General features: G+C 44.1%; 1 protein-coding gene across 1 annotated transcript in view; it reads left to right on the top strand.

Moving 5' to 3' along the window:
• Positions 1 to 13,971: 13,971 nt before the first annotated feature.
• The window catches only part of COL24A1 (collagen type XXIV alpha 1 chain), a 168,085-nt gene continuing 155,911 nt past the window's right edge, over positions 13,972 to 26,145 (top strand). The window contains exon 1 of the mRNA XM_083620538.1: positions 13,972 to 14,585. Coding sequence (XP_083476664.1) covers positions 14,530 to 14,585 — 56 coding nt within the window. The 5' untranslated portion in view covers positions 13,972 to 14,529. The remainder of the gene's footprint in view (positions 14,586 to 26,145) is intronic.

A 26,145-nucleotide genomic window follows, 5' to 3' on the forward strand; every position in this document is an offset into this window, starting at 1 on the left:
TGATTATTATTATTCACAAACTTCCAATTGTCTGTCTGGTATTACGCTTAAAAAAAAAGGGGGGGAGAACCTTTGTCCCAGAAAAATCCCAAAAGCAATTAATTGATAATGGGAAACACATGGAAAGGCAACTTAAAAATAAAACATGACATCCATAAAAGCAGAATGTTTGCTGTATTTACTCATTGCAGTTGTGATGTGGGTTATTATTATTATTATTATTATTATTATTTGCATTACTAGCAACTGTAATCAGGCCTAATTGTCCTGAATGGTGAGACTAAGGCACAGAGAAACACGGGCTTAAAAAAAAAAAAAAAAGATTTTAATTTTTTTTAAAAAAATGTGCACCGCTTTAGTTCCTTAATTATCTTTTCATAGTACCCCTCTTCACAACCGGCTTCAATGTGGTAACCACGAGCACCCCTCATAGTGAGCTGCTAGTTGAGCGAGCAAATGTGGTTACATGATGGATGCCTTCATTTGTGGTACCCAGCCTTGTCGTAAAAAGGGCTGTCACGTCAATTAGTTGTGGTTCCCAAACTTGCCTCCATCCATGTGTCTCCTCAGAAACCTTGCGAGGTATCTTGACAGTAATCTTTGAGCTGTAGGCGATTTGTGAGGCACTAACCAGGTCTGTTAGACTTTACCACTGTCCCCAGCGCTCTTTGCTGGCTCCGTAAGAGAAGGAAGGGATATCGAACGCTGATCAGGATGTCTTTCGGAGTAGCGGGCCTGCCATTGCTGATCTGATTGAGGAACCCTCAGCAGGTTTGCAAAGAATGGCCAGAGCTCCTAGGTGCATTCTCATATATGTTCTTTGAATTTTTACCATGTATGCTCTTTGAACAGAGTCTGCAAACTTGTTTCTTGATAGTAATATTTTTTTTGGATGGAAAATCTACAGTGGCATATAATGGAGTCACAGTCATCTTAAGGATGAGTTGGCATTATAAATGAAAAACCGGGGAGTAGTCTCCATGGCTTATAGCTGGGAAATGGTTTAGCAGACTAATTTGAAACTTGGCAGTGTATGTGAGGTAAGTTCACAGCAAACTGGGGGTAGAAAAGATAATAAATGACTTGTTTTGAACGAGTTAAATGTTTCATGAGAGACTTTGGTATATGGAAAAGCAGCGTCCCTTTCAACTCTCTGTGTGGATGAGCCCTAAGTCTAACATAACCACACAATGTTTGTTGTAAGGATAATAAGGAAAAACAATACCTTGGGTTCACTGAAGAGAAGGCAGGATATAAATCTAATAGGCTGATTATTCAGTTCTTCCTAGAAATCTATATTTGGGTGGTGTTGGTGTTTTGCCAGCTGCATTCCCTCTCCATTAGATGTTAATTAGATATCATGCTGTTGCCTCTGAAAAATTCAATGGGTATTTCTATGGAAGGACTGAAATGTGATTGGGACATGAATTGGCTAGATAAATCCATGCTCTCCTGCCTCATCAAGATTCATCAGTTTATCATCTGGCAAATACCCTTGACCGACTTCTTTCTTCTTCTTCTTCTGCGTAACTCGTTGGGTGTTTGCCTAGGTTTCTCATGGTGCCTCGTAAGGCACATACTATGTCATCTCTCAAATGAGATCTGACAGGTTTCCCACTCAAGCGCAGAGCTGCTTCCATGGGATGGTTTGCATTAAGGGCGCCTCAGTCTTCCAGCAAAGATTTTGCTTGTAGCTTTGTCATGGACTTCTCCTTCAGGAGCAGCTTTCTGAATGCGTTTTGGGGGCAGCACATTCTGGCTTCCTGAAACACAGCACTTCTTCTTCCTCAGCCTGAGAAGCCTTGTGGTATAAAGCCTTCATTCCACCTCACGGTTTACTTACCCATCTCCCCCCTACGCTTTCCCATTTCGCTCCCTGTCTACATTCCTTCGTTTACTGTAGCTGCTCATCTTACAACATTTCAAGACTGCATAGTTATTTGTGGCTTGGCCTTTTTCTTGCGAGCTATACGCCACCTCAAGTTCAGGCCTATAGACGACTTCTATATTTGGGTTTTCAAGATGTTCTACTGCCCAGGCGGGTTGGCCATGCAAGTTATCGGGCAACTAGGTGATCGGTTGAATGGTTGGAGCTCAATTGAGGCAACAGCTTTTTGCCTTACTGCAACCACTTACAGTATGTTCCCCCAGGTGCCGGCTGGTCTCCAAATTGAAGCCAAGGCTCACTTGATCTCTAAATTAGAGCCACACCCACATGCCACTTGATCCCTAAATAATATCCATACACACAGAGACCAGCCAAGGCCTGGGTGGGCACTATAGGCAGATCAGATGGAGAAGTTGTTGGAAGTCTTGAGATGCATAGCTAGTGAGGAACCACCAACCTTCCTAGATGCTGCTTCTTTTGCCAAGCTATTGGTCTTCTTTCAGTATTAGACTGATAACTTTCAAGTTATCTGACCTCCTTTCCTACTTCCTTCTTCATCTTACCTGGGCAGAAGAGAAATATTTGTGTGTGCCTCCGGCTGAGATGAAAGATGGCTCTTTGTATTTTCTCCTTAGATAGATAGAACTAGGATATTTCCTATGAAGGATGTGCTCCTGTAATAAACGTAGTTTTCTCATTTCCCTAAATACAAGAGCCACAGTGCAATTATATAGAGAGCAGTGGGCTTCTTCCACTGGGATCTGGTATTCTGTTCAGCTTCTGTGAGCATGTTAACAAGTCAACGCCATGTAGCTATGGCTGTCAATGCATGAAGTGTTAAAATATCTGCAGAATGCTTCTCCTTTGTGCCCCAATGAAGTAAAGTTACTAATTGCTTTTCATCTGAACTGATAATGGTGCAAAAGTCTGCTTTAAAAATGGTAAGGCAGAAAGCTAAGAAAGCTGATAAAATCAGTGATCATTTGCAGCATTAAACCTAGCGCTCCAGAAAGGAATTAGGAGTGCAAAAAATAGGCCAAACTATGAGACCAATTTGTACATGTTCGCTTATCTTTAAAGATGGGAATCTAGAAATAAAACATTAAATAGAAATACAGTATGTCTGCACCATTGTTGGGAAGACTATGACTGCTCAGTCTGCTCTATAGATGGTCACTGTTGCTAGGCAACACCACATCCTCTGCTCTCCTCTTCTGATGGTTCTCCATCTTATTGGACTTGGACCAGGCAGCCTTTCAAATAAACAGCTATTTCAAACTGAGGACTGTCCTTTGTAAAGTAGGATACGCAGTCACCCTAACTTGCAACCTTTCTGGATTTAGGAATAATAGGAAAATGCAACTGTTTGAAAGCACTGCCTTTCCCTTCATTCTATGAAATACTAATACTAATACGAGCTGATGTAATCCATCAGAGCTGGTCTAACCCATGTGGACTGATACAGTGCAGTCATGTTAGGGCTGCACCTCAGCAGAATCAAATGATGGATTCTGTGGCTCTTGCAAAACATCCATCCTGCAGTTCATAACTAACAAACCAGAGAGAATTGGTCTAGCTCAAGCACTCTCCCTGATGTATTGGTTTCCTGTGTTTTGTTTATGCACCCCAGAAGAAGTCTCAACCGTGGCAGTGTAAGGAACACTGGAACAGCTGCCATGACAGGATGAAGTGGAAGTTCTGCAAAGTTTGGGTTGGGTGGGGGGGAGAGATAAAATGCATAGCTGTGCAACGTATATGAAAATTTAGCTGAAAGAGGCCAAAGGGAAGTTGATAGGTTTTGGTTTTTTTAATGCCGATAGGCCTTTGCAACTGTTTAATTAGCCAGTCACTTTAAAAATTCTATTTTTATTGGGGAGGGTTTGTACACTGACCTTATATTTTATGATATGGTAGTATAGAAATACTTTCATAAATAAATGAATAAAATAAATCCATCCCAATGGCACTTCCTTGACTGTAGGGAGAACATTATCTTCCTCCAGCTAAGGTTTTTCTAATCGTTTCCTTTTGCAGTTGGCTCAATTCAACCCCCAATACACAGGGTGGTTTCTTTTTTGTAAAACTGAAAACATTCAGATCCATTAAACAGCAGCCTAACATGGTGCAGTCCCACTAAAGGTGTCCAGCCAGATTATTCTGAATGTGCAGACCACTTTGTTGCAGTTTTCTTATTTCCACAAAGCAGTGAGTACGAGAAATATTTTAGGAACCCATATAAGCTTAGCGAGTTGTCATAAAAGACATGGTGTAAAGCTTTCCATTTCTTGGATTTCCTCAATCCATATTTGATAGACTGGTAATATTTTCTTTAACCAAAGCAATCAAATATAATTTTTGGCTTTCCCTTACATAACTTAAAATAAATATTGTGCTGCGTTACATTCCATAAATCTTGGTATATGGCCTAGCCCTGTATATTCAGAGGAAATACTTTTTTTGAAGTAGCTTCATTTTCCTTAGGATTCTTCTCCCAGACACAGGAACTACAGCAAAAAAAAAACCCCATACATGTCTATATAGAAGTCAAATATTTATTACATGCTTCTTGGACTGATGGGCTCTACCATTCCATTCCCAAAGGTGCATTATATTTTTGCCTTATTTAGGGAACTTGCAATGATTCTGACTATAATTTCCTACTGTAGTTTCTCATCTCAGTGATAATACTTTTCCACGAACCATCGCACCTTAAAAATCTAATTACTTACAATGCTGCTTGAAGAGAATATTGGTACTGCCTTGGCTGCTTTGCAATCCCAGGTAGATAGCTCGTGTTTCCACAACTCTTCAAAAATATATGATATATGTATATGCAAATTCAGCATTCTTTCTTTTCCATTGAAAGAAAAAATTGCAATCCCAAGAAAAGGGATCATTTCTCATAAAGAAGAAGTACTAAGAATGGCACAATGACACTGGGGGCGGAAAGGAAATCAACCAAACAAATGAAACTAAAATATATGAGACACAGGATGCTCGTAGAGACATATCTTAAATTCCGGTATGTGGAAATGGGCAATAATAGTCCCTTATTGAATTTCTGACTTGGTTGTTGCTTTTTTTTCTATGGGAACATCCACCAAAAATTTTGTCAGGGCAAGCCACAATGGAACTTCTGGTTGCTACCATGCTTTCAGTGGCAGCCAGCAAGGTAAGTGGTAGTGCCCGGAACTGTTGAATGGCTGCCCTAGTTGTGGGGTCCCTAGACCCTTTTTTCTGTGCTTTTTTTCTGCGGGGACACATTGGTGCATATACCCCTAAACATTTTGTGACTCTAACGGGAGAAGAATCTCTTTTTTAAAAAATACAGTGGTACCTCGCAAGACGAATGCCTCGTAAGACGAAAAACCCTATGGGCTTGCTTCGCAAGACGAAAACGTCTTGCAAGTTTGTTTCCTTTTTCTTAAAACTGTTAATACCCAGGGTGCATTGCTTGAAGAGGTGCAGTTCCGTGCTTCGCAAGACGAAAAATTCGCAAGACGAAAAAACTCGCAGAATGAATTAATTTCGTCTTGCGAGGCACCACTGTAGTTTCTTCTCTAGCACGGTGAATCGTCAGTTCCGTTGCTACCCCCGATGGCAGTCTCATTTCCTGTCATGGTGTTTCCTGAGTTTCAGACGGAAGCGAGCGTTTAATGTGTGAAGTAGGAGTTGAAATCTAGCATGGGGATTGGTCAGTTTTTTTGTTACCACCCCCAAAGGCAGCTTCATTTCCTTTCCAGGCGTTTCCTGAGTCTCAGACGGAAGCGAGCGTTTAATGTGTGAAGTAAGAGTTGAAATCTAGCATGGTGATTGGTCAGTTTTGTTGTTACCACCCCTGATGGCGGCTTCATTTCCTGTCATGGTGTTTCCTGAGTCTCAGACGGAAGCAAGCATTTAATATGTGAAGCAGTGTGGAATGTGGATGTGTGGAGTTTTACTGATGAAAGTTTGGCCTCATTGAGGGGCAGTATTTCAGTATGAGTAGGAAAATTATTAACTGTTTTTCATCATCACAGTCAGCAAAGAAGTGTAAAGTTAATGATAACTCTGTAAAAATAAAAGATGGGACAACGGTGTTGTGCATGTTCTTTGTACTTTTGTCCATTTACTGTATTTATTTCCCCCTGATTTGAACTATAAAATGGTGATTTTCTTGAGTCAAAATGAGAGTACCCCTAAACATTTTTGTTTTTATTTTAGAAAAAAAGTACTGCTGATAGTCACTGCAAATCAGGGTGTGCTTGGAACTAGCACAGTGCAGATGCACACCTAAACTAAATCCTGTAAGTACTTGTGTTTTTACAGCATGCTGACTCAGTAATGTCCACCAGCAAGGGCTTCATGGGGCTTCCTCAGCTGCTTTTTTACATCCCCATTGTTTCACTGCTGCTGTTGCATTTAACTAGGGTGCGTAGAGGAGGTCTTCCTAGTAGGTAAAGGTAAAGGGACTCCTGACCATTAGGTCCAGTCGTGGCTGACTCTGGGGTTGTGGCGCTCATCTCGCTTTACTGGCCGAGGGAGCCGGCGTACAGCTTCCGGGTCATGTGGCCAGCATGACTAAGCCGCTTCTGGCGAACCAGAGCAGCACACAGAAACACCGTTTACCTTCTCGCCAGAGCGGGTACCTATTTATCTACTTGCACTTTGATGTGCTTTCGAATTGCTAGGTGGGCAGGAGCAGGGACCGAGCAACGGGAGCTCACCCCGTCGTGGGGATTCGAACCGCCGACCTTCTGATCGGCAAGTCCTAGGCTCTGTGGTTTAACCCACAGCGCCACCTTGCCCTAAACCATGATCTGCCATGCTAAGCACTTTTAAACCATACTGATTTCAAGGAGATGTACAGCTCAATCCTATGCCCATTCAGCAGGAAGCATGTCAAACCAGGAAGTGTATTTATGATTGCAACCTTCAGGATGTATTTAATTCTCTCCCATAAAAACTAGTGGGGATTAAACTTGGGTGCACCATTTTTTTCCTTTTCCTTCCTGTGTTTCAGCTGCTTTGAGAAACAGCTGTTCTCATAACTCTTGTAACGTTATTAGTATCGGAGGTTCTGTTTATATAGATAAAGAATTTAGTATGTATGTGGTAGAAATATTTTGCAGTGGGAAAAATAACTGCGTTGCATGCAGAGGACATTTTTTAATGTTCACCATGCACATAAAATCCCTCATGCAGGAAAATATGCTGAAGTCAGTGGGAGTATTGTATTAATAAGGGTTTGTTATGAATATAATGTCTGTGGATTTGGCAATCTTTTTGTCACTACTCCTTTTATAATGTACACAGGGCCCTCGCTTGTATTGTTTAACTTTTTACTGTGCATGTTTCAGGGGACAGCTTGGATGAAGCCTCTGAGACAGAATTATACAGAGTTTCACAGTAAAGATAGAAGCACTGGAAAAATCAACTGAAGTTAAAGCAGCAGAAAGGGAAAGAAGAGTATTGTGTTTCTTTTGGCACAGTGTTACTCCCAAATTGCATCTGTTCTTCGAACATTTTCCAGAAGGAAGGTTCTTAGATCGTACCCTAATTGTATTCAGTAAAAAACCTCCATTCCATCATCTTTTAAATTCTTCTCTACATTTTAGCGCCGAGCTTTTCTGGCATAGCCCAGAAAGAATAGAAGCTGCCAGTCCTTTGGAATCACACTAAATAAAGAAGCCCACATTTTTAGGCCTCTTGTCTCTGTTTCTTGGCTGAGTGCAGCATCGCTGATCGAGATCAGCAACTTACAAACAGATTGTTCTATTTATGGAGAGCGGAAAATGCTGCTGGTGCTGGTACACTGAAAACTGAAAAAAGGAATAAGGGAAAATAAGAAATATTAAACACTGATTTAAAATGCAGAAAGGTGAAACCTGCAAAACAAATAAATAAATTTTGGGCCAGTCCTGGGAAGTGAGCACATAGAGATACTAAATATCTGTAGAGCAGGGATGGATAACTTGCGGCCTTCAAGACTCCAGTTCCCATCAGCCCCTGCCCATATGGCCAATGGTTAGGGATAATGGAGTTATAGTTTGACAACATCCGAAAGGCCACAGGTTCCCTGCTCCGGGTATAGAGATTTTGTTGTTGTTGTTTAGTCGTTTAGTCGTGTCTGACTCTTCGTGACCCCATGGACCAGAGCACACCAGGCACTCCTGTCTTCCACTGCCTCCCGCAGTTTGGTCAAACTCATGCTGGTAGCTTCGAGAACACTGTCCAACCATCTCGTCCTCTGTCATCCCCTTCTCTTTGTGCCCTCCATCTTTCCCAACATCAGGGTCTTTTCCAGGGAGTCTTCTCTTCTCATGAGGTGGCCAAAGTATTGGAGCCTCAGCTTCAGGATCTGTCCTTCCAGTGAGCACTCAGGGCTGATTTCCTTAAGAATGGATAGGTTTGATCTTCTTGCAATCCATGGGACTCTCAAGAGTCTCCTCCAGCACTATAATTCGAAAGCATCAATTCTTCGGCGATCAGCCTTCTTTATGGTCCAGCTCTTACTTCCATACATCACTACTGGGGAAACCATAGCTTTAACTATATGGACCTTTGTTGGCAAGGTGATGTCTCTGCTTTTTAAGATTGCTCCTTCCAGTTCCCTTGGGATCTCAAATTTCAGCAACACCCTGTGCAAGGCCAAAAGTTGGTCGTCCCTGTCCCCCGCCTTTTGTCTTCCATTCTACATCATAGTTGCGTCACCCCTGAGACTCCGCACCCAGTGTGAACGAACTGGTTGTGCTCCCCTAAATCTGCCTCTGCAGTTCCTTGGGGGAAAAGGGGTCCCTTCAGATTTGCAAAACTTAGGAGCAAGAGCAGTGTTATTTCTTGTCCTTTAATGCTGCCAGTATCAGGGTATGTTCAAACCCATGTGAATATGGTAAGGGGCTGGCAGGTGTTTGGGAATGGATGTATGTTTCTCTTTGAATTTCTGTGGTAAAGCGTTCTTACAGCATTCATCCCTTGGTCATTATCTTCATGAATGTCTGAAAGTGTTGCGAATGCAAGCAAGGTGGAAGGAAATTGGCATGTTTAGCTTTGGGGAAAAGATGGACCTGTGTGGACATTGACAACCCAGACTTTCCCTAAGGGGTGATCTAGCTACGTTGATGTATTAATCTAATCTACTGATCTGTGATGTATTTTGTACTTGTTTTATTAATGTAAACTTGTTGATGATCTTACGCCGCTCACCGCTGTGGTATTTTGTTTTCTTCGTGTTGGTGGGACAATACGTTTTGCGTATTGTTTTCGAAAATCTAAAAACTATCAAAGCAGAGGCTGTGCCAAGTACCAATGGGTCACAACGAAAACATAGGTTGGATATACATTTTCTAATTTTAGGAAAGGCTGAACCAGTATAGTAGGAGCCTGTCCATATGGTTCTTTTAGTGTATTAGATGAGCAATTTGAAGAGGCCTTGGTTGCCATTTTGCTTGAAGTGAGGTAGTCATGATTGTAATTTGTTGGTCTGAATGCCAGTTAAAAACTTCTGAAAGTATCTTGAATGATGCTATGTTGACATGTGATATAGTTTTATGGTGAAATGCTCAAACCAAAATTACCCCTGCAATAATGTCAGTCCACTTCTTGGCATACCAGAAAATTGGCTCCGAATTACGTCGAGAGCGACTGAATCTCCCGTTCTGCAGCTTTTAAAGAGGCAACAAAATGATTACCTGTCAAAAAAGGGGGTTTAAATCTGGGAAACCTTCACAGAGACCATCAAGCTTCACCCCAAAGTGGCAATTCTGTGAAGTTCGCTTCTGTGACTATTTTTCAACTCTAGTTTTATTTTTGGACTTCTGAGAATATTTTAATAGGCAACAAAAAGAAAAGGCAATTCACTACTTTCAGGAACTTTTTGCCCCTCTAAAAACCTTTCTGGTAATTCTATACAAATGGGCAACACTAGACAGAAAAAAAATGCTCCGTGAGTTTCAAAAAATTAACTATTTGCTTTCAACAACTCTATAAACAGGTAAAGGTAAAGTACCCCCTGACAGTTAAGTCCAGTTGCGAATGACTCTAGGGTTGCGGCGCTCATCTTGCTTTACTGGCTGAGGGAGCCAACATTTGTCCGCAGACAGTTTTTCCGGGTCATGTGGCCCACATGACTAAGCTGCTTCTGTCAAAAGCAGAGCAGCATACAGAAACGCCGTTTACCTTCCCGCCGAAACGGTACCCTATTCATCTACTTGCACTGGTGCGTTTTCGAACTGCTAGGTTGGCAGGAGCTGGGACCGAGCAACGGGAGCTCACCCTGTCATGGGAATTGGAACTGCCAACCTTCCGATCAGCAAACCCAAGGCTCAGTGGTTTAGACCACAGCACCACCCCCGTCCCAAACAACTCTATATGTGGGTTCAAATAAGAATTAAGCAATATGACCTTCAGACTTCTTTTTTTACAACACTGAAAAAAGGCCTAGTTTGCATATTGTACAAGTTATGTTTGTAAATTAACCAGAACATAAAGTTGGTTCCCTAGGCTTACAAAAGCATGTCCTGGCCACTGATGAGGGCCAGAGGACCCTGAGAGTGTATTAGGCTGCTTTTTACCTAAAGCTGCTACTAGGCTACTAGGGTGCTGAAATGGGATTGTAATGCCCAGAGTGGACAGAATGTGCAAAGCGCTACTTGTATGGGAGCCATTTTTGGATTCAGCCAGGAGATAATTGATTTGAACATTATCATTAGTCCCAGAACATCATCAGCATCATCAATTCCTATGTGCTTGCTTATCCATCTCTGCAGTGCTTGCTCAAACTTCTAGATTTGGAAGTAAAAAGATTGGTACAGAGCTATCATTAATTTCGAGCACTGTCTTCTTCAAAAGGTGGTTGAATTTGTAAAGGCTGCTTTGAATTTCTCAGGAGAGGAGTGGTAGAAAGCAGGGATATTTCATTAGCACTGTGGGAATATCTCTTCTAAGTGGTTCCTTCTATCCCTAAATGACTTCAGTTCAAGCTGGTTATTATAAGAACTGTATAACTTTATTTTTTTTTAAAAAAATAATATTTATTAAGGTTTTGGAAGATTACAAAATTGAAAAAAAGGAAAAGAGAAAAAGTGCAAAAACACAGGAAAATAGAAACAATTAAGACGAAAGAGAAAAAAAACAAATCAATCCTTCCATAACTTATCTTTCATTTGCTTGTTTCCTTGACCTCCTCACACCTCCCTTTTTTGTATTCTAGTTCAGTTAGCTATTTCAGCAAATCCTTTGCCTCTTTATTTTTATCCTAATAATTTATCTTAATATAATGTAACTTACATTCTCACCAATTAACAATCTATTTTTTTCTTAATCTTTTATAACATTTCTGCTAAAACCACGTAACTTCATTCCAACATCCTTCTAACATTCCTTAATTTTACAATGTTTCTGTAAATAAGCTTTAAATTTCTTCCAATCTTCTTCCACCGACTCTTCTCCCTGGTTTCGGATTCTGCCAGTCATTTCCGCCAGTTCCATGTAGTCCATCACCTTCATCTGCCATTCTTCCCGAGTGGGTAGATCTTGTGTCTTCCAATACTTTGCAATAAGTATTCTTGCTGCTGTTGTAGCATACATAAAAAAAGTTCTGTCCTTCTTTAACACCGATTGGCCGACCATGCCCAGGAGAAAGGCCTCTGGTTTCTTCAGAAAGGTATATTTAAATACCTTTTTCATTTCATTATAGATCATCTCCCAGAAAGTCTTAATCCTTGGGCACGTCCACCAAAGGTGAAAGAATGTACCTTCAGTCTCTTTACATTTCCAGCATTTATTATCAGGCATGTGATATATTTTTGCAAGCTTGACTGGTGTCATGTACCACCTGTAAATCATTTTCATTATATTCTCTCTTAGGGCATTACATGCCGTGAACTTCATACCTGTGGTCCATAACCGTTCCCAGTCAGCCAAGAACTGTATAACTTTAAAACCAATGCCTCAGTTTGCATGTTTCCCTCTTTGTCACTCTTCCCTCTTTCCTTTTGTGCCTTGCTTTTAGATCATAAATCTGAAGGCAAGCACTGTAAGTAGACCACTCTGGGGGGCTTTTCAGCTTCAGAGTGGGGTAAAAACAATTGAAACAAAAATGTTGCACCTTATTGTGAGTTCCTTCACAATATTTCGTTTATTCATTGCAGATGATGCAGAAATCCAAGAAGTTTCTTCTCCAACATTTAATGATAAATTTTACAACACAGTATATAGCTCATCTTTTTAACCATCCCACTTTTGTGTGAATCGGAACGTTTCGGAGGTGTTGCAGTGAGTGCACTGAACCTTTTAAAATCTCTGACTCAAAACACATCGAGAAGAACCATCTTCTCATCTCCCTCTATGCTGGAGTTCCAACAGCTGCAATGCAAATTCTTGTTAGATTTGCTGACACCTTTATAGTATTGTGGCATTTGCAAACACCACACTCTAAGGTAGAAGTACCCCTTGTATACATTGAAAGTGAATACAGTACAGTTTACCATAATTTTTGTCTTTGTCTTTTAGAGACGTAAAATCTTAACATGCTGAGTCTGACTTGAAATATGGATGGTTTATGTGCATATTTACCTCAACCACCCAAGCTGAGAGGGGGGTGGGGAACCCTGTGTTGACACACAGTGCTGTGAGGAGAGCCCTCAAATGGACATTTTTCCTTAAAGAGGGTGGCCTTTAAAAAGTCCTTTTCAGTAAAAAACAAACAAACGTGAGGTACAAAATGTAAGGTGGAAGGGAGGCTAGAAAGAGAACAAACTAATTAATGGTAATTGCACCCAGGCAATAAAAGTGCAACCATGCTCACACATATTCAGGGCTGTATTTAGGTTTGATGAGGCCCTAAGCTACTGAAGGTAATGGGGCTTTTTATGTGTCCAGCTGTCCTTTGTCAACAACAAATTGTCACTTTTTTTGTGTTGAATATATGCTATATGGTACTTTATGGACCTAATAGGTATCTAAAGCGATTTGCACATGTTGCTGTATGTAGGTTTTATTTTATTTGTTTTTCATCTTATATTTTGGAAATGTACCGTATTTTTCGCCCTATAGGACGCATTTTCCCCCCTCCAAAAATGAAGTGCGTCCTATGGGGTGAATGCAGGCTTTCGCTGAAGCCTGGAGAGCGAGAGGCGTCAGTGAACACCGACCCCTCTCGCTCTCCAGGCTTCAGGAAGACATCCGCAAGCCTTGCAAGCCCGGCGGGAGTTCCCGTGGGCTTGCAAGGTTTGCAGCAGCCTGCAGCCCGAAGCACGGGGCGCCCTCCAGAGGGCGCCCCGTATTTCGCGCAGATGTCCGCAAGCCTTGGGAGCCCGGTGGGAGTTGCCGCCAGGCTTGCAAGGCTTGCGGATAGCAGCCTGTTCTGGGGGCTGGGGTCGGGGGAAGCTCAGGCTTCCCCCACCCCAGCCCCGCGGCGGGGGGGGGGGGAAAATACTTTTTTAAAATTCATTTCCCCCCCAAAAAACGAGGTGCACCCTATGGGCCAGTGTGCCCTATAGGGCGAAAAATGCGGTACGTCCATGGTTTTTTTTTCCCTTTAATTTTTTGGGGCCCCCAAAGAGAGTGGGGCCCTAAGCTACAGCTTGTCTAGCTTATAGGTAAATCCGGCACTGGATTCCTTAGCAGTTAAGACCCACTGACTGAACTCGGTGAAAAAGCGCTTTGGGGGATTGCAGCCTTAAAAAGGGGGTGCGAGCCATATCAAGGCAGCAAGCAGAAGCAGGCCTGGTCTGCTTCGCTTGCAAAAGCGCTTTCCCTCCAAAGCGGGACACAAAACCGCCGCCGTGAGAGCGCGTGCGTCCAACCCTCTTCGGGCGCTGCAATGGGGGAGCCCAAAGCAAGCAGCAGCAGCAGCAGCTCCCGGGCTCCCCTCAGCGGCGGCGTCGGGCCGCCCACCCAAGCCATCCCGAGTCAGGCTCTTGTCTCTCGCTCTGCCTCCTCTGCTTGGCGGCTGCCGGGAGGCCGGGGGAAGAAAAGAGAGATGCGTTTGATGATGTAATCGCCAGTCAGTGAGCGGTGAAATTTAACACCGAGCCGCGGTGGGGAGGATTCGCTTTGCTTTGGGGTTGGCTGCTCGCTCTGCTCTGCTCCGCAGCCAGAGGCAGAGTCTCCTTTTCAGCTCCGGATGCCTGCGCTGTTGCCATTAGAAGCTGCAGAGAGAGCAATTTAAAAAGTTTGGTGGGTTGGTGTTTTTTTTGCCTGCGCGTTGCAGAGCTCCCCCCCTTTTTTTTTGCCAGTCTGGACCTTTGCTGCAGCTGTTCCCCCCCTTCCGTTGGCCCAGAACTCGTGCAAAAACCCACCCGGCCGAAGCCCCTCACGCCAACCACCACGCGACACCCAAACAACAGCGCCCGGGCGGCCGCCGGCGAGGCACGCGCGAGGCGCCCCCTCTCGCGCCTTTGCCGAGCTGGCGCTTCCCCGCCATGCGGAGCGAGACCCGCTAGGGCGACCTTCGCGCAAGCAGCAGCAGCAGCAGCAGCTCCTCTCTGGGAGGAGCGGAGCCGAGGAGCGGCGTCGGCGTTTCATGGACAGTACCTGAAGCCCCTGGCTGTGAGGAAGCGCTTGAGGAGGAGAGGGGGCGCCCCGGGGGGAAGAAGAAGAAGAAGACAGCCGCCTTCTGTTTTCGGTTAGAACTTCGCTGCCCGGACAAATGCATACAAATGCCTTTAGGAGCTCAAAGGACAAGGAGTGGAAGCATCTCTCCCACCGCGAAAACGTGAGTTTCAGGCAGGGGGGAGCGGGGGGGGGGGGCGGCCGCTTGTCAACGCGGTGGCCGAGCTGCGGGTCCCGGCTGTTGCAGCGACGAGGGGTTGGGGGGTGCCTGCTTATGATGGGGGGGTGTGTGGACAGAGGAGCCAAGTCCCCCCAATGAAATATTTTGAGGGCCCTCCCCCCAAAAGTTGATGGCCATTGGCATGGCCATTCACACGGTGTGCGCGCGTGCACAACTTGCGATGGTTGTGTGGGGGCGGGGCTTTATTTTATTCAAGTTGGCACGAAGGAGTTGACAATGGTCAACTGCAAGATGCTCGTTTGTTGGAAGATCTCCGTTCTCCCTGCCCGGCGAGGCTGTTTCTGGACTTGATGTTTTAAAGCCCTCGTGGGGGAAGGTGGTTGGCGCGTTTCCCATTCCTGGGAGGGACAGGATGCCGGGACTCCCAGGTTTCCCCCAGCTGTCCCTGGGAGTTACCAGGTCCGCTCATCTGCAAGGAGACTCTAGCTTTCTCGGTTGACCTTTTCCCTCGTTAAACCAGAAGGAAACATAGGTCCTTTTTTTTTTTTTGCATTTTATTTTTTTAAAAATATTAATTCTGTTTTATTTCTAGCACCAGATGGGCTGGCCTGAGTTGGGAAGCAGTTGATTGATTAATGATGAACTGGCAAGTTTGTTTGGGTTTGCTGAGAGCAGACTGAGGGAGGAAGCATCTCTTTTAACCAGAGATGTCTCTGGTTGCCCTAACCACAGCATTCTTCTCCGCAGTTTGCCAGCTCTCCTGACTTGTGTGTGTGGATTCCAGCTCCACAACCAAGATCGAAAAGCCACCTCCCCCCACCCCCACTCAACATCTACCACTCTGGCAAGACCTTGCTTACGTTGATCCTGTGAACCATTAGATTAGCAGATCTGTCCCAGTCACTACAATGGAGCATAATGATTGTCCCCTGATTTCTGAACATTGATGCTCCCTAGAGCCAACACATGAATTTTTTTAAAGAAAAATCTTTTTATCTTTGGACTTTGTACCTACCTAGGAGCAAAAAATTGCCCTTTCTTGCCCAGTCTGATGAGGAAGGGCCTATCAGGTTATAAGGACAACATGCAACCCATGTGGGGAAGCTGCACATCCCTGTGCATGTGTGAGATGTTCATGGTATAAGACATAATAAGGGTGAAGTTGTGCCTTTCCTTCCTGGAAGGGCACAGTTCACGTGTGTTACCGGTATTTTTAGAGAAGGAACCATTTGGGTTCCAAGCAGATTTGGCTGCGTTCTAGGAGGGAGCTGCTGCAAAGACTTAGCTGCCTGCAGACACCCGTCTTTCTTTCTTTTAAGAAAGAAACAAAACCCTTGTTTTAAACCAATCATTATTTTTATTTTTTTACTGGTGATCTGGGGCTATTTAAAGTTCCTGTGTTCATGAAGCATGACAGAAAAGCACTTGCTTTCCCATCTGTGCAGCCCGGTTTTGGGAAGGAAGCAAAAGGGCACCCAAGATGACTGTTATTGGGAGAGGAAGGAGAGGTTTGGAGAAGGGTTGCTTGTTTGTACATGTGTGTGAGAGAGAGGGGAAGAGAGGAGGGGGTAGGGAGGCAGCTGACTGGAAAACCTCTCTCCCACCCTCTTTTGCTCAATTCACAGGCAAGTGCTGCATTGAGAGGTCAGGTTGCCAAAACTTAGCTTCATTCCGCTTCCCTCTAGTTCATCTTTAGTAATAATCTTTCTCTTTCCCTGAAGGCAACCAGGAGCAAAGAGGCATTTGTTGTTACTTGTGATGGATAGGACTACTTAGTTAGGTTTGACTTACAGGCATGAGAAATCAAGGTGATCTTCCTGGATGCAGTTTGATTTGCCCTGGGCTTTTGCTCATTTTCTGCTTAGAAAATCAACAGGCTCTGCCAAGCAGCCAATTCTTTTAATTTAATACAGCAGAGTCTCTTGGGGCAGCTCTCTGTAAACAAATCCCTTGGCGTGCGAGGTAGTCTTTCCACGGAAGAGCTGGAGAGCAATTTGCTTTGTTGAGATTTGCAAGGCTGACTCCTTTTGTTTTATGCTTCGCTGGTCTGAATTTATTCTTCATCAGATGTGTCTGTTCTTTAAGGCCCAGTTCTCATTGAGGTAGTTAAACATGGATCTGGAGAGGAGCACTTCAAATGATTGAATGTCCTTTCAACCAGAAAAATAAAAAATTATGGGAGCAATAATTTTAGCAGAGAGCTCTGGCAATCATTCCATAAGCATAAGCATTTCAGCCCAAATAAGTACCTGCCCCTTAGGGACGCGGGTGGCGCTGTGGGTTAAACCATAGAGCCTAGGACTTGCCGATCAGAAGGTTGGCGGTTCGAATCCCCGCAACGGGGTGAGCTCTGGTTGCTCGGTCCCTGCTCCTGCCAACCTAGCAGTTCGAAAGCACGTCAAAGTGCAAGTAGATAAATAGGTACCGCTCTGACGGGAAGGTAAACTGCGTTTCCGTGCGCTGCTCTGGTTCGCCAGAAGCGGCTTAGTCATGCTGGCCACATGACCCAGAAGCTGTCTGCGGACAAATGCTGGCTCCCTCGGCCAATAAAGCGAGATGAGTGCCGCAACCCCAGAGTCGGTCATGACTGGACCTAATGGTCAGGTGTCCCTTTACCTTTACCTTTAGACTTACGTGGGGCTTAGTCATGCGGCCACATGACCTGGAAGCTGTACGCTGACTCCCTTGGCCAATAAAGCGAGATGAGCGCCGCAACCCCAGGGTTGGTCACGACTGGACCTAATGGTCAGGGGTCCCTTTACCTTTACCTGAGTACCTGCCCCTTAGGAGCTAGATGTCTAATTTTCTACGAGCCAGTCTTCCAAAATGAACTTTAGATTGAATACTTGACTAGCCTAATCCGGTGTTAGGCTAAGAGATGGTGACTGGCCCATGGTCACCCGATGAGCTTCATGGCTGAGTGCAGAATCAAATCTTGGACTCCCAAGTCATAGTCCCACACTCTAACCATTATGCCACACTGGCTCATTGCCTGCAGATAGTGCATGGGCCCAGCAGATGATGGTTATGATAGGATTTGGATGCAGTCTTATCCCACAAAGGCTAGTGACAGCAGGGCAGGGATTTCAGATGATGAGTAAATGCGAGGGGATCGTGTTAGCCCCAGCTGATGCACGTGCAGGGCGCAGGTTCAGCTGCCATGAGAGGGAGCCATACATGTGTATGCATGTATGTATGTATGCATGCATGCATGCACGTAGGGCTCCTCTGCCTGAGAGAGGGGTTCCCTGGTCGGTCAGTATCCTGCATGCATGGGGCAACATCGGTATGCACTTAGATCTTGTTCTCATGGCCATGTGGGGGTCTGTCTGAACCCTCCCAAGGTTTTGGGAGAAAACCTTGGACTCAGCTATACAGCTGCAAATATAATGTTTTAAGTGTGTTTTAAGTGCATTATACAAATGGGACACCAGATGGCGCTGATGAGCTAACGACAAATTCCACAGGTTTTTAAGAATGGTTATTTAAAAAAACATTTGCACAGTGTTTTTTATATGTGTGTTGTTTCAGCCCTTGTGAATTTCACCAATGATGGTAAAATTTACCCCCACTTAAAAAAACCTGTATGTATCCACACAATACAGGAGGGATAGCTAACATGGTGCCCTCCAGATGTTTTGGTCTACAACTGCCATTATCCCTGACCTTTGACCTTGCTGCCTGAGGCTGATGGGAATTGTAGCCCAAAACACCTAGAGGGCACAACGTCGGCTAACCCTGTATAAGTGCTTGTCAGGGCTGGCCTTACCATTAGGGAGTTGGACAGCCATCCGAGGCAGCTACAGTCCTTGGCAGATCCTTCTGCACCTCCAGCTGTTCTGCTACATGGCTTTGTCTGGGCTCCCTAAGCTGGTCTGCTGCCCCAGATGTGGTGGTGGAGCTGTCCTGTCACTAGTGTTGAAGTAAGATTCAGCTGCTAATTTATTTGGCTTCTGCATGTGGAACTAGGAGGAGTTGCTATCTTGTCCTTTGCCTCAGGTCACAAAATGTGTCTGTCCTGATGATTGTGATTAATGGATGCTTCCAGATAGGCCTTTATTATGGGATGGGAGCTCATCATGCTTACCTTTTTTCTATAACATCAACATAACATCATTGGCATCAAAATGCCAACCCTTACTTTGCCTTTAAGGGACGCGGGTGGCGCTGTGGATTAAACCACAGAGCCTAGGACTTGCCGATCAGAAGGTCGGCGGTTCGAATCCCTGCAACAGGGTGAGCTCCCGTTGTTCGGTCCCAGCTCCTGCCAACCTAGCAGTTCGAAAGCACGTCAAAGAGCAAGTAGATAAATAGGTACTGCTCCGGTGGGAAGGTAAACGGCGTTTCCGTGCGCTGCTCTGGTTCGCCAGAAGCGGCTTAGTCATGCTGGCCACATGACCTGGAAGCTGTACGCCGGCTCCCTCGGCCAATAAAGTGAGATGAGCCCCACAACCCCAGAGTCGGTCAAGACTGGACCTAGTGGTCAGGGGTCCCTCTACCTTTACCTCACTTTGCCCTTATTTAATCTGGATTTAACATTTCTGAGGGAAAGCTGATTGGTTAACAAAAAAGCTTTTGCCATTGACCGGCTTGTGATATCTGTCCAACTTTTTGCAGTTTTAAGCTTCCATCTGGAAACACCCCCAGATCTATGGGGCAGGGTGTATTGTCAGCAGATACCAAGAAAATCTGTTTCTCACGCTTTCTGCAGCATATATTGCCAGCCCTGAGAATTACTGAAGGATTTGGTCATGTAAATGACTGTTTACGTTTTTGGCAGTGGCTAAAAATATTGGCACTGCTATAAAAATAGTAAAATACTGTTTATGTTATAGCTTTCTATATGCAGGATGTTGTTTAGACAGTAACAGTCCTAAAACCTAGGAGCCATTGTGGACCGAAGACTGAATATATGAATGCGGTTGCTACAGCGAAAAAAAATGGCAATGCAGTAAGCCCCTGCAATTTGCATGCATTTAACTTGTGCACATTCAGCTTTAGGCACTTGGCCAAAAAAATGGGGGGGGGGATTAAAAGGTGGCAAGGTATTGGGGAAAATGAATGTGGTGATCTACGCCCCCCCTCGTGAACCCAGTGAGTTTTGACAATACAGTGGTACCTCAGGTTACAGTCGCTTCAGGTTACAGACTCCATTAACTCAGAAATAGTACCTCGGGTTAAGAACTTTGCTTCAGGATGAGAACAGAAATCGTGAGGCGGTGGCAGCGGGAGGCCCCATTAGCTAAAGTGGTACCTCAGGTTAAGAACAGTTTCAGGTTAAGAACAGACCTCCAGAACGAATTAAGTTCTTAACCCGAGGTACCACTGTACATGATTTTGGCTTTAGGTGCAATCCCTGGAACGCAACCCCGACATAAGTTGCTGACCTACTGTACTGTTTTGGGTTACATTAACAAATGCATTATTTAAAAAACAAAACAAGAGCTAACAGAAACTTGGGTAATTGGTGGCTTGGGAGCTCTCAAAGTTTTCCATCACACTGCCAATACTGGACCCACCCCACCCCACTGCAGTGCAAGCTGAGAGCTTTACAACAAAACAAAAGAAGCAATCTCCTTGCCTTGTGAATAACATAGCCCTATGTGAGGAGTGAGGGTGTTAAAAAATCATTGAGCTTGTGCAGGAGTGAGTCAATGAGTAAAACCATCTCAGCAAGCACTAGCTCAGTTTCTACTTTTTGTTCCCATGTCATCCTCTTAGGACGTGGGTGGCGCTGTGGGTTAAACCACAGAGCCTAGGACTTGCCGATCAGAAGGTCGGCGGTTTGAAACCCTGCAACGGGGTGAGCTCCTGTTGCTCCGTCCCAGCTCCTGCCCACCTAGCAGTTCGAAAGCACGTCCAAGTGCAAGTAGATAAATAGGTACTGCTCCAGCGGGAAGGTAAAAAGCGTTTCTGTGAGCTGCTCTGATTCACCAGAAGTGGCTTAGTCATGCTGGCCACATGACCCGGAAGCTGTACGCCGGCTCCCTCGGCCAATAAAGCGAGATGAGCGCCGCAACCCCAGAGTCAGCCCCGACTGGACCTAATGGTCAGGGGTCTCCTTTACCCTTTACTTTACATCCTGTTAGTAAGGTGCACATATGATAAGCCCCTGGCTTAGGGTCATAATAGGGAGCATGCAGTCACAGCCTGCAGCCATTAAAGGCATCAGGGTCTGGACAGCCTGCTTCAGACACCTGCTTATCCTTTCCTGTCCCATGTCCTATGTAGGGTTTCCACATGCAACACATGCTGCTAGCCTTCTGCTAAATGCTCACTGCAGAAGCTCTTCATTGCTCCTTCTGACTTGCTACCTGTCCTCTGAGCACCCTGTTCCTGCCAGAATGAGCATTGTTTCATGATGGCAGGAGATCACAGAGGTGTAGCAATGGAAGGTGGATATTTTTTATTTATTTTTTACTAGGAGCATGGAGAAAGCAGGAGTAGGCAAGTGCTGAAGCAGGCTCTCTTGTCTGCAATATTTATTAGGGGGAGGGGCCTCCTCCCTTATAGAGTCACAAAGAGGCAAAATACTACGCAGTTCTCATCCAGGGGATTTTTCATATGTACATCTATCATCTAAGTTGACACCATGCAGTTCAGTATCTCATAACTTGCAACTGAAATGTGCACGCTACCTCCATTATTAAAAAAAAGAGGTGGCTTTTTGAAATTTGCTATCTCTCTATGGCCTTTGATCCATGATTATTGTTTCGTACATACAGCTTGTGATTTGATGTTGCAGTAATGACTGTGCATACACTTCTCAGAACGAGTATGTTCATCCAGTGGCATAGCCTGGGAGTGCCCACAGGTTGGCCCTGGGGGCAAAATTTGTTAGGGGCGCAAAATTTCAAACACCCGGTGCTGCCTCCATACAGCTACATACTTCCATCGCTGGGCTCTGTTGAAAACAGCTTCTCCATTCAAACCAGGAAGTGACCTCTCCAAACAACGGAACAACTCTTCTTAGCTCTGCGGCTGCGATCTCCTGGGTGATGTGGATGCCGTAGGCAGTTGAATGTACTCTGTCTGTTTCCCTCCCCCCTCTTTCCACGGCCCCGGACACTGGCAACCCACGCTACGCCCCTGTCCATCTGAGGGTTGAATAAACACTATCCGTCACCTCAGAGCCATATCGTAAGTCCAAACAAAGAGTGAAAGCATATAAAGCTTGGTTCAATAATGTTTCCGTATAGCTTCATGAACATGGCATATGACCAGCTACCGTTTGTGGCAGTGTTGCTTTTAAGCTTTTCATTGAGAAATAATGTGGCTAGATGCACAAGAGGACAGGGCTTCTAAACTCCTAGCAGCTGAATTCCGTTTTTCTGCATGACTATTAATGGCGCAGGAGCCTTACCTACTTTCACAAAGAGAAAGCATTTGGAAATCACAGTGAATTGGCAGCACAGTACTAGAAAAGTTTGGATTTGATATCCCGCTTTATCACTACCCTAAGGAGTCTCAAAGCGGCTAACAATCTCCTTTCCCTTCCTCCCCCACAACAAACACTCTGTGAGGTGAATGAGGCTGAGAGACTTCAGAGAAGTGTGACTAGCCCAAAATCACCCAGCAGCTGCATGTGGAGGAGCGGGGATGCGAACCCGGTTCCCCAGATTACGAGTCTACCGCTCTTAACCACTACACCACATTACTAGGCATGTTTGCTCCTAAGCAAGTTGTGCTGTATTCATTCGGGCTTGTTTCCAAATGCCATTGCAGCCATACTGTGCCAGCTTGTTCATGCTTACTCAGAAATAGGTTCCATCCACTGTGTTCACTGGAGCTTTCTCTCAAGTAACTGAGAACATAGGAAGAGCCCTGCTGAATCCCTAAGCCCCGGGGTCACAATTTCATGAAAAATCTGACTTTCGGCAATTCACTCAAAAATGGTGCCAAACAGTTGCAAATGCTCCTCTGAGAGGTTTGGCGGTCGAAAGAGAAGGCTTTTTATCGCAGGAAAAGAAATCAGCCCTCGACAGGCTAACCGGCAGAATTTTTTTTTGTAAAAATCCATAAGCCCTGGCGTCAGAATTTCATCAAAAATCTGACTTTTGGCAATTCACTCAAAAATGGAGCCAAACGGTTGCAAATGCTCCACTGAGAGGTTTGGCGGACGAAAGAGAAGGCTTTTTATCACAGGAAAAGAAATCAGCCCTCGACAACTTAACCGGCAGAAAAAAAAATTCAAAAAAATCCCGAAGCCCCGGGGTCACAATTTCATAAAACATCTGACTTTTGGCAATTCAGTCAAAAATGGTGCCAAACGGTTGGAAATGCTCCCCTGAGAGGATTGGCTGTCGAAACAGAAGGCTTTTTATCACAGGAAAAGAAATCAGCCCTCGCCAACTTAACCGGCAGAAAAAAAAATTCATAAAAATCCATAAGCCCTGGCGTCAGAATTTCATCAAAAAATTCCCGTTATCACAGTGGCCAACCAAGTACCTAAGGGAAGCCAAAAAGCAGGACACGAGTGCAACATCACTCCTCCTACTTCTGCTTCCTAGTGACTGGGTTGTAGCCTTGTTTTACCTGCATTCTTGTTTTCTAGTTTTAGCATTTAGGCTAAAGCATTTTAAAGCACATATCTGCAGCAATAACCGATTAAAACCAAAACCCAGACTCTTAGGTTGCTAGCAAAAAACTATGCGCTGCACAGGAGGGTTTCTAGGGCTGCATACTACCCACCTGTGTTTTGCACACGAATGTTGACAGCTAACCATGTGTGTGTGTGTGGGGGGGGGGGAATAAGAGCCTGTATGGAATATTAGGGAAATGCTCTCTACAACTTTTCCAGCCAATTCCGGGGGGAAATATTAAGAGTTTATCACTTTAAGCAAAAACGCAAAGAGGCTAAACTGCAAATGCATATGACGTGAAAGATGAAGTGAGTATCCTTTCCTATACAATCTTGCTTCAAATTGCATTCCCCTCCCCCTGTGCTTTAGAGCCTGATGGAAAAAAATGTTCTGTAGGTAGTGGGGTTTGAGCAACTGCTCACTACTTGAGTAGCTGTGATGGGATTTGCTCATCATTTGTCTTTCTGCGTACATCTTTCTCCAGAGACCCTCTGATAGTTTCCTGGCTGGTTTTGGGGCCTTGCAAATTGGGTCCAGATGAGGAAAAGATTTTGAAGTTGGTGAGCAAAAGGATGTGTGTGTGTTTGTGTGTGTGTGGTGCTGGTGGTGGGGAGAGGAATAATCACAAGCGTGTTTATCAGAACTGTGAAAGAAATGGCCAGGATGAAGTTTGGCTTTTGGGTAAGCGGGTGAGGTGGGCTTCTGAGAGGCTGCAAACAATTTGCAGATTCCAGGCAGGGAAACCATGAAGCCGAGTTTGTGAAAGGTTAATCTGGACCACCCTAAGCATATTATCCCATTGTTGATGTGTGGTCGTCATCCCCTGCTTCCCAGTTTTTTTCTGGGCTCAGTTCAAAGTGCTTGTCTTGACCTTGAAGATTTAAAGATCCTGAGACCTTAGTGTCTAAGTCTGATCTAAACTAGGACCACTTTCCACACATGGATATGGCCATCAGCTGAAATTATCTCTGAAATTACCTTCTGAGATCAGGTGGCAGACTATCAGACAAATCTGCACAGATATAAGACTATAGAAAATGAAGGAACTGTTTTGCAATGTGTCACAGTAATTGCGTTCAAGTTTCATTCAAGCTATCAACATGAAAGGGACTTATTTTTTCCTTCTCTTCATTCCCAACTTACAACTGTGGAAAAAGAAATAATACATGTATTCATGGGAAGAGATCAGTTTTCTAAATTGATTCACCTTCTGCAGCTTAAGGAATGGATTGCCAATCTTTAGAAATCCCTGAACTGGCTACCTTTTGTTTGTGGTTTCTTGTAAGCTTTACCTCTGTTCTTTATATTAGGCAGAAAGAACTGCAGACCTCGAACAGCCATTTCCCTATCTTCCTTTAGGCTAGAGTTGAATAACTCATGGCCAAGTGAATTTTCAGAAACCTTATGAGGGATAGATAGATATAGATATAGAAAATCAATTTTTTTTCTGATGAAGATAACTCTGACAACAGGAAACAGATCAATATATCAGTTACAATAGGACATTAGGATTTTGTGGGGTTTGTTTATCAGATCTCTTTGATTGGTTTATTTTGTAATGCAAAATGTAGCATTACTAATATTCAGTCATTCTTAAATCTGGCATGGGCTTTTGGGATTGTTTGATTTAGACTGCCAAGCAAAGTATGAGTTATTAACCAGGACTGAATCTTAATTACAGGGTAATCAGTATTATGCTTGTTTGTTTTTAAGAGGCACATTTTAGCGGGTGCCGTTGCCAATTTTGAAGTACTGTACCAGATTTCATAATTTCCTTACTGTAGTCTTGTTCTTTAGAAGTTCTGATGTTACGGTCTATCATTATACAAGGATAATACATTTTTCCTTCCCTGCCATATCTTGATAACTTATTTTTTAATAGCTGCTTCTCCACTGGCCCACCTTCTTTATTTCCGGAAAAATACGTTGATTACAGTAGCTTCCGACCCTGGGCTTTATTCTAAATCACATGCCATTTATTAATATTTCACCTAGTAAGGACAAGCAAAGTTCATATAACAGTTTGCAAGAGAGAAGCAAAGGATTCTGGGAGTTGAGTCAAGCATCCTGTCAGGCTAATGCATCCTTCTCTAGCCAGGGCCCCACAGATTGGCCAACAGACACCAGTTGCCATTTGAGAAGGAAGAAAAGAGTGAGGGAGACAGGCAAAAACAACATCAGTCTGCTCCCGTCAGACTGGTTTTCAGGTATAAAACATTCTCATTATATTCATTTTTGGAAGACTCAGAAATATATCTATCTAGTGCCATTTTTAGCATAAAATGAACAGTTCCTTTTCTTCCTGTTTTCTGAATTGAGAATTGGCCGCTGAGCATAAAATATCATTATCAGTGTTGCTTTCTCTCCTGGATTTTAGTAGGACGACTTTTGCAGCCAAAAGAGGAGCTACACACTTGGTGCTGCACATTTTCTTTCTTTTATTTTCTTCTTTAAAAAAACCTTTTAATGTTGACTAGAGACAAAGCAATGTCGAATGAAACATTATTCAGAGCCTATGCCTTGGTAATTTGTAAAAAGTTCCCTCTGAAGTATAACATCTGCAGCAGGTGTGTTTTCTCATATCAGATGTCGAAGGGAAACCAGACAGAATGAAGTCAGCTGGAGCAGCCTCTCAGGAAGAACTTGTATAGTAAAAGTGAATTATTTACAGTACAAGAATGATTTTTTTATATTTCAGGTTGCCAACAGTTTTTCGGAAAGTTTTTTTTTAAAGCTGTGTGAGAAATAGAAAGGTGAACTTGCATTAACAGGGATAACTACCAGAGCCCTCAACGCCCCTGCTTGAAAAAAATGCTAATACTTCTTGTATTTAGACAGAGGTGGTGGTGGTGAATATTGTATAGAAGCAAACAGCAAAACTTTTTCTGTAGAAGTCTCAAATTGTTATTTGTTTGGGGTAAACACTTATAAAATTATGTTGGCAAAAGATTAGAAGGCGA

Source organism: Podarcis filfolensis, assembly GCF_964270895.1.
Source record: "Podarcis filfolensis genome assembly, chromosome: 6".
In the NCBI taxonomy this organism is placed as follows: domain Eukaryota; kingdom Metazoa; phylum Chordata; class Lepidosauria; order Squamata; family Lacertidae; genus Podarcis; species Podarcis filfolensis.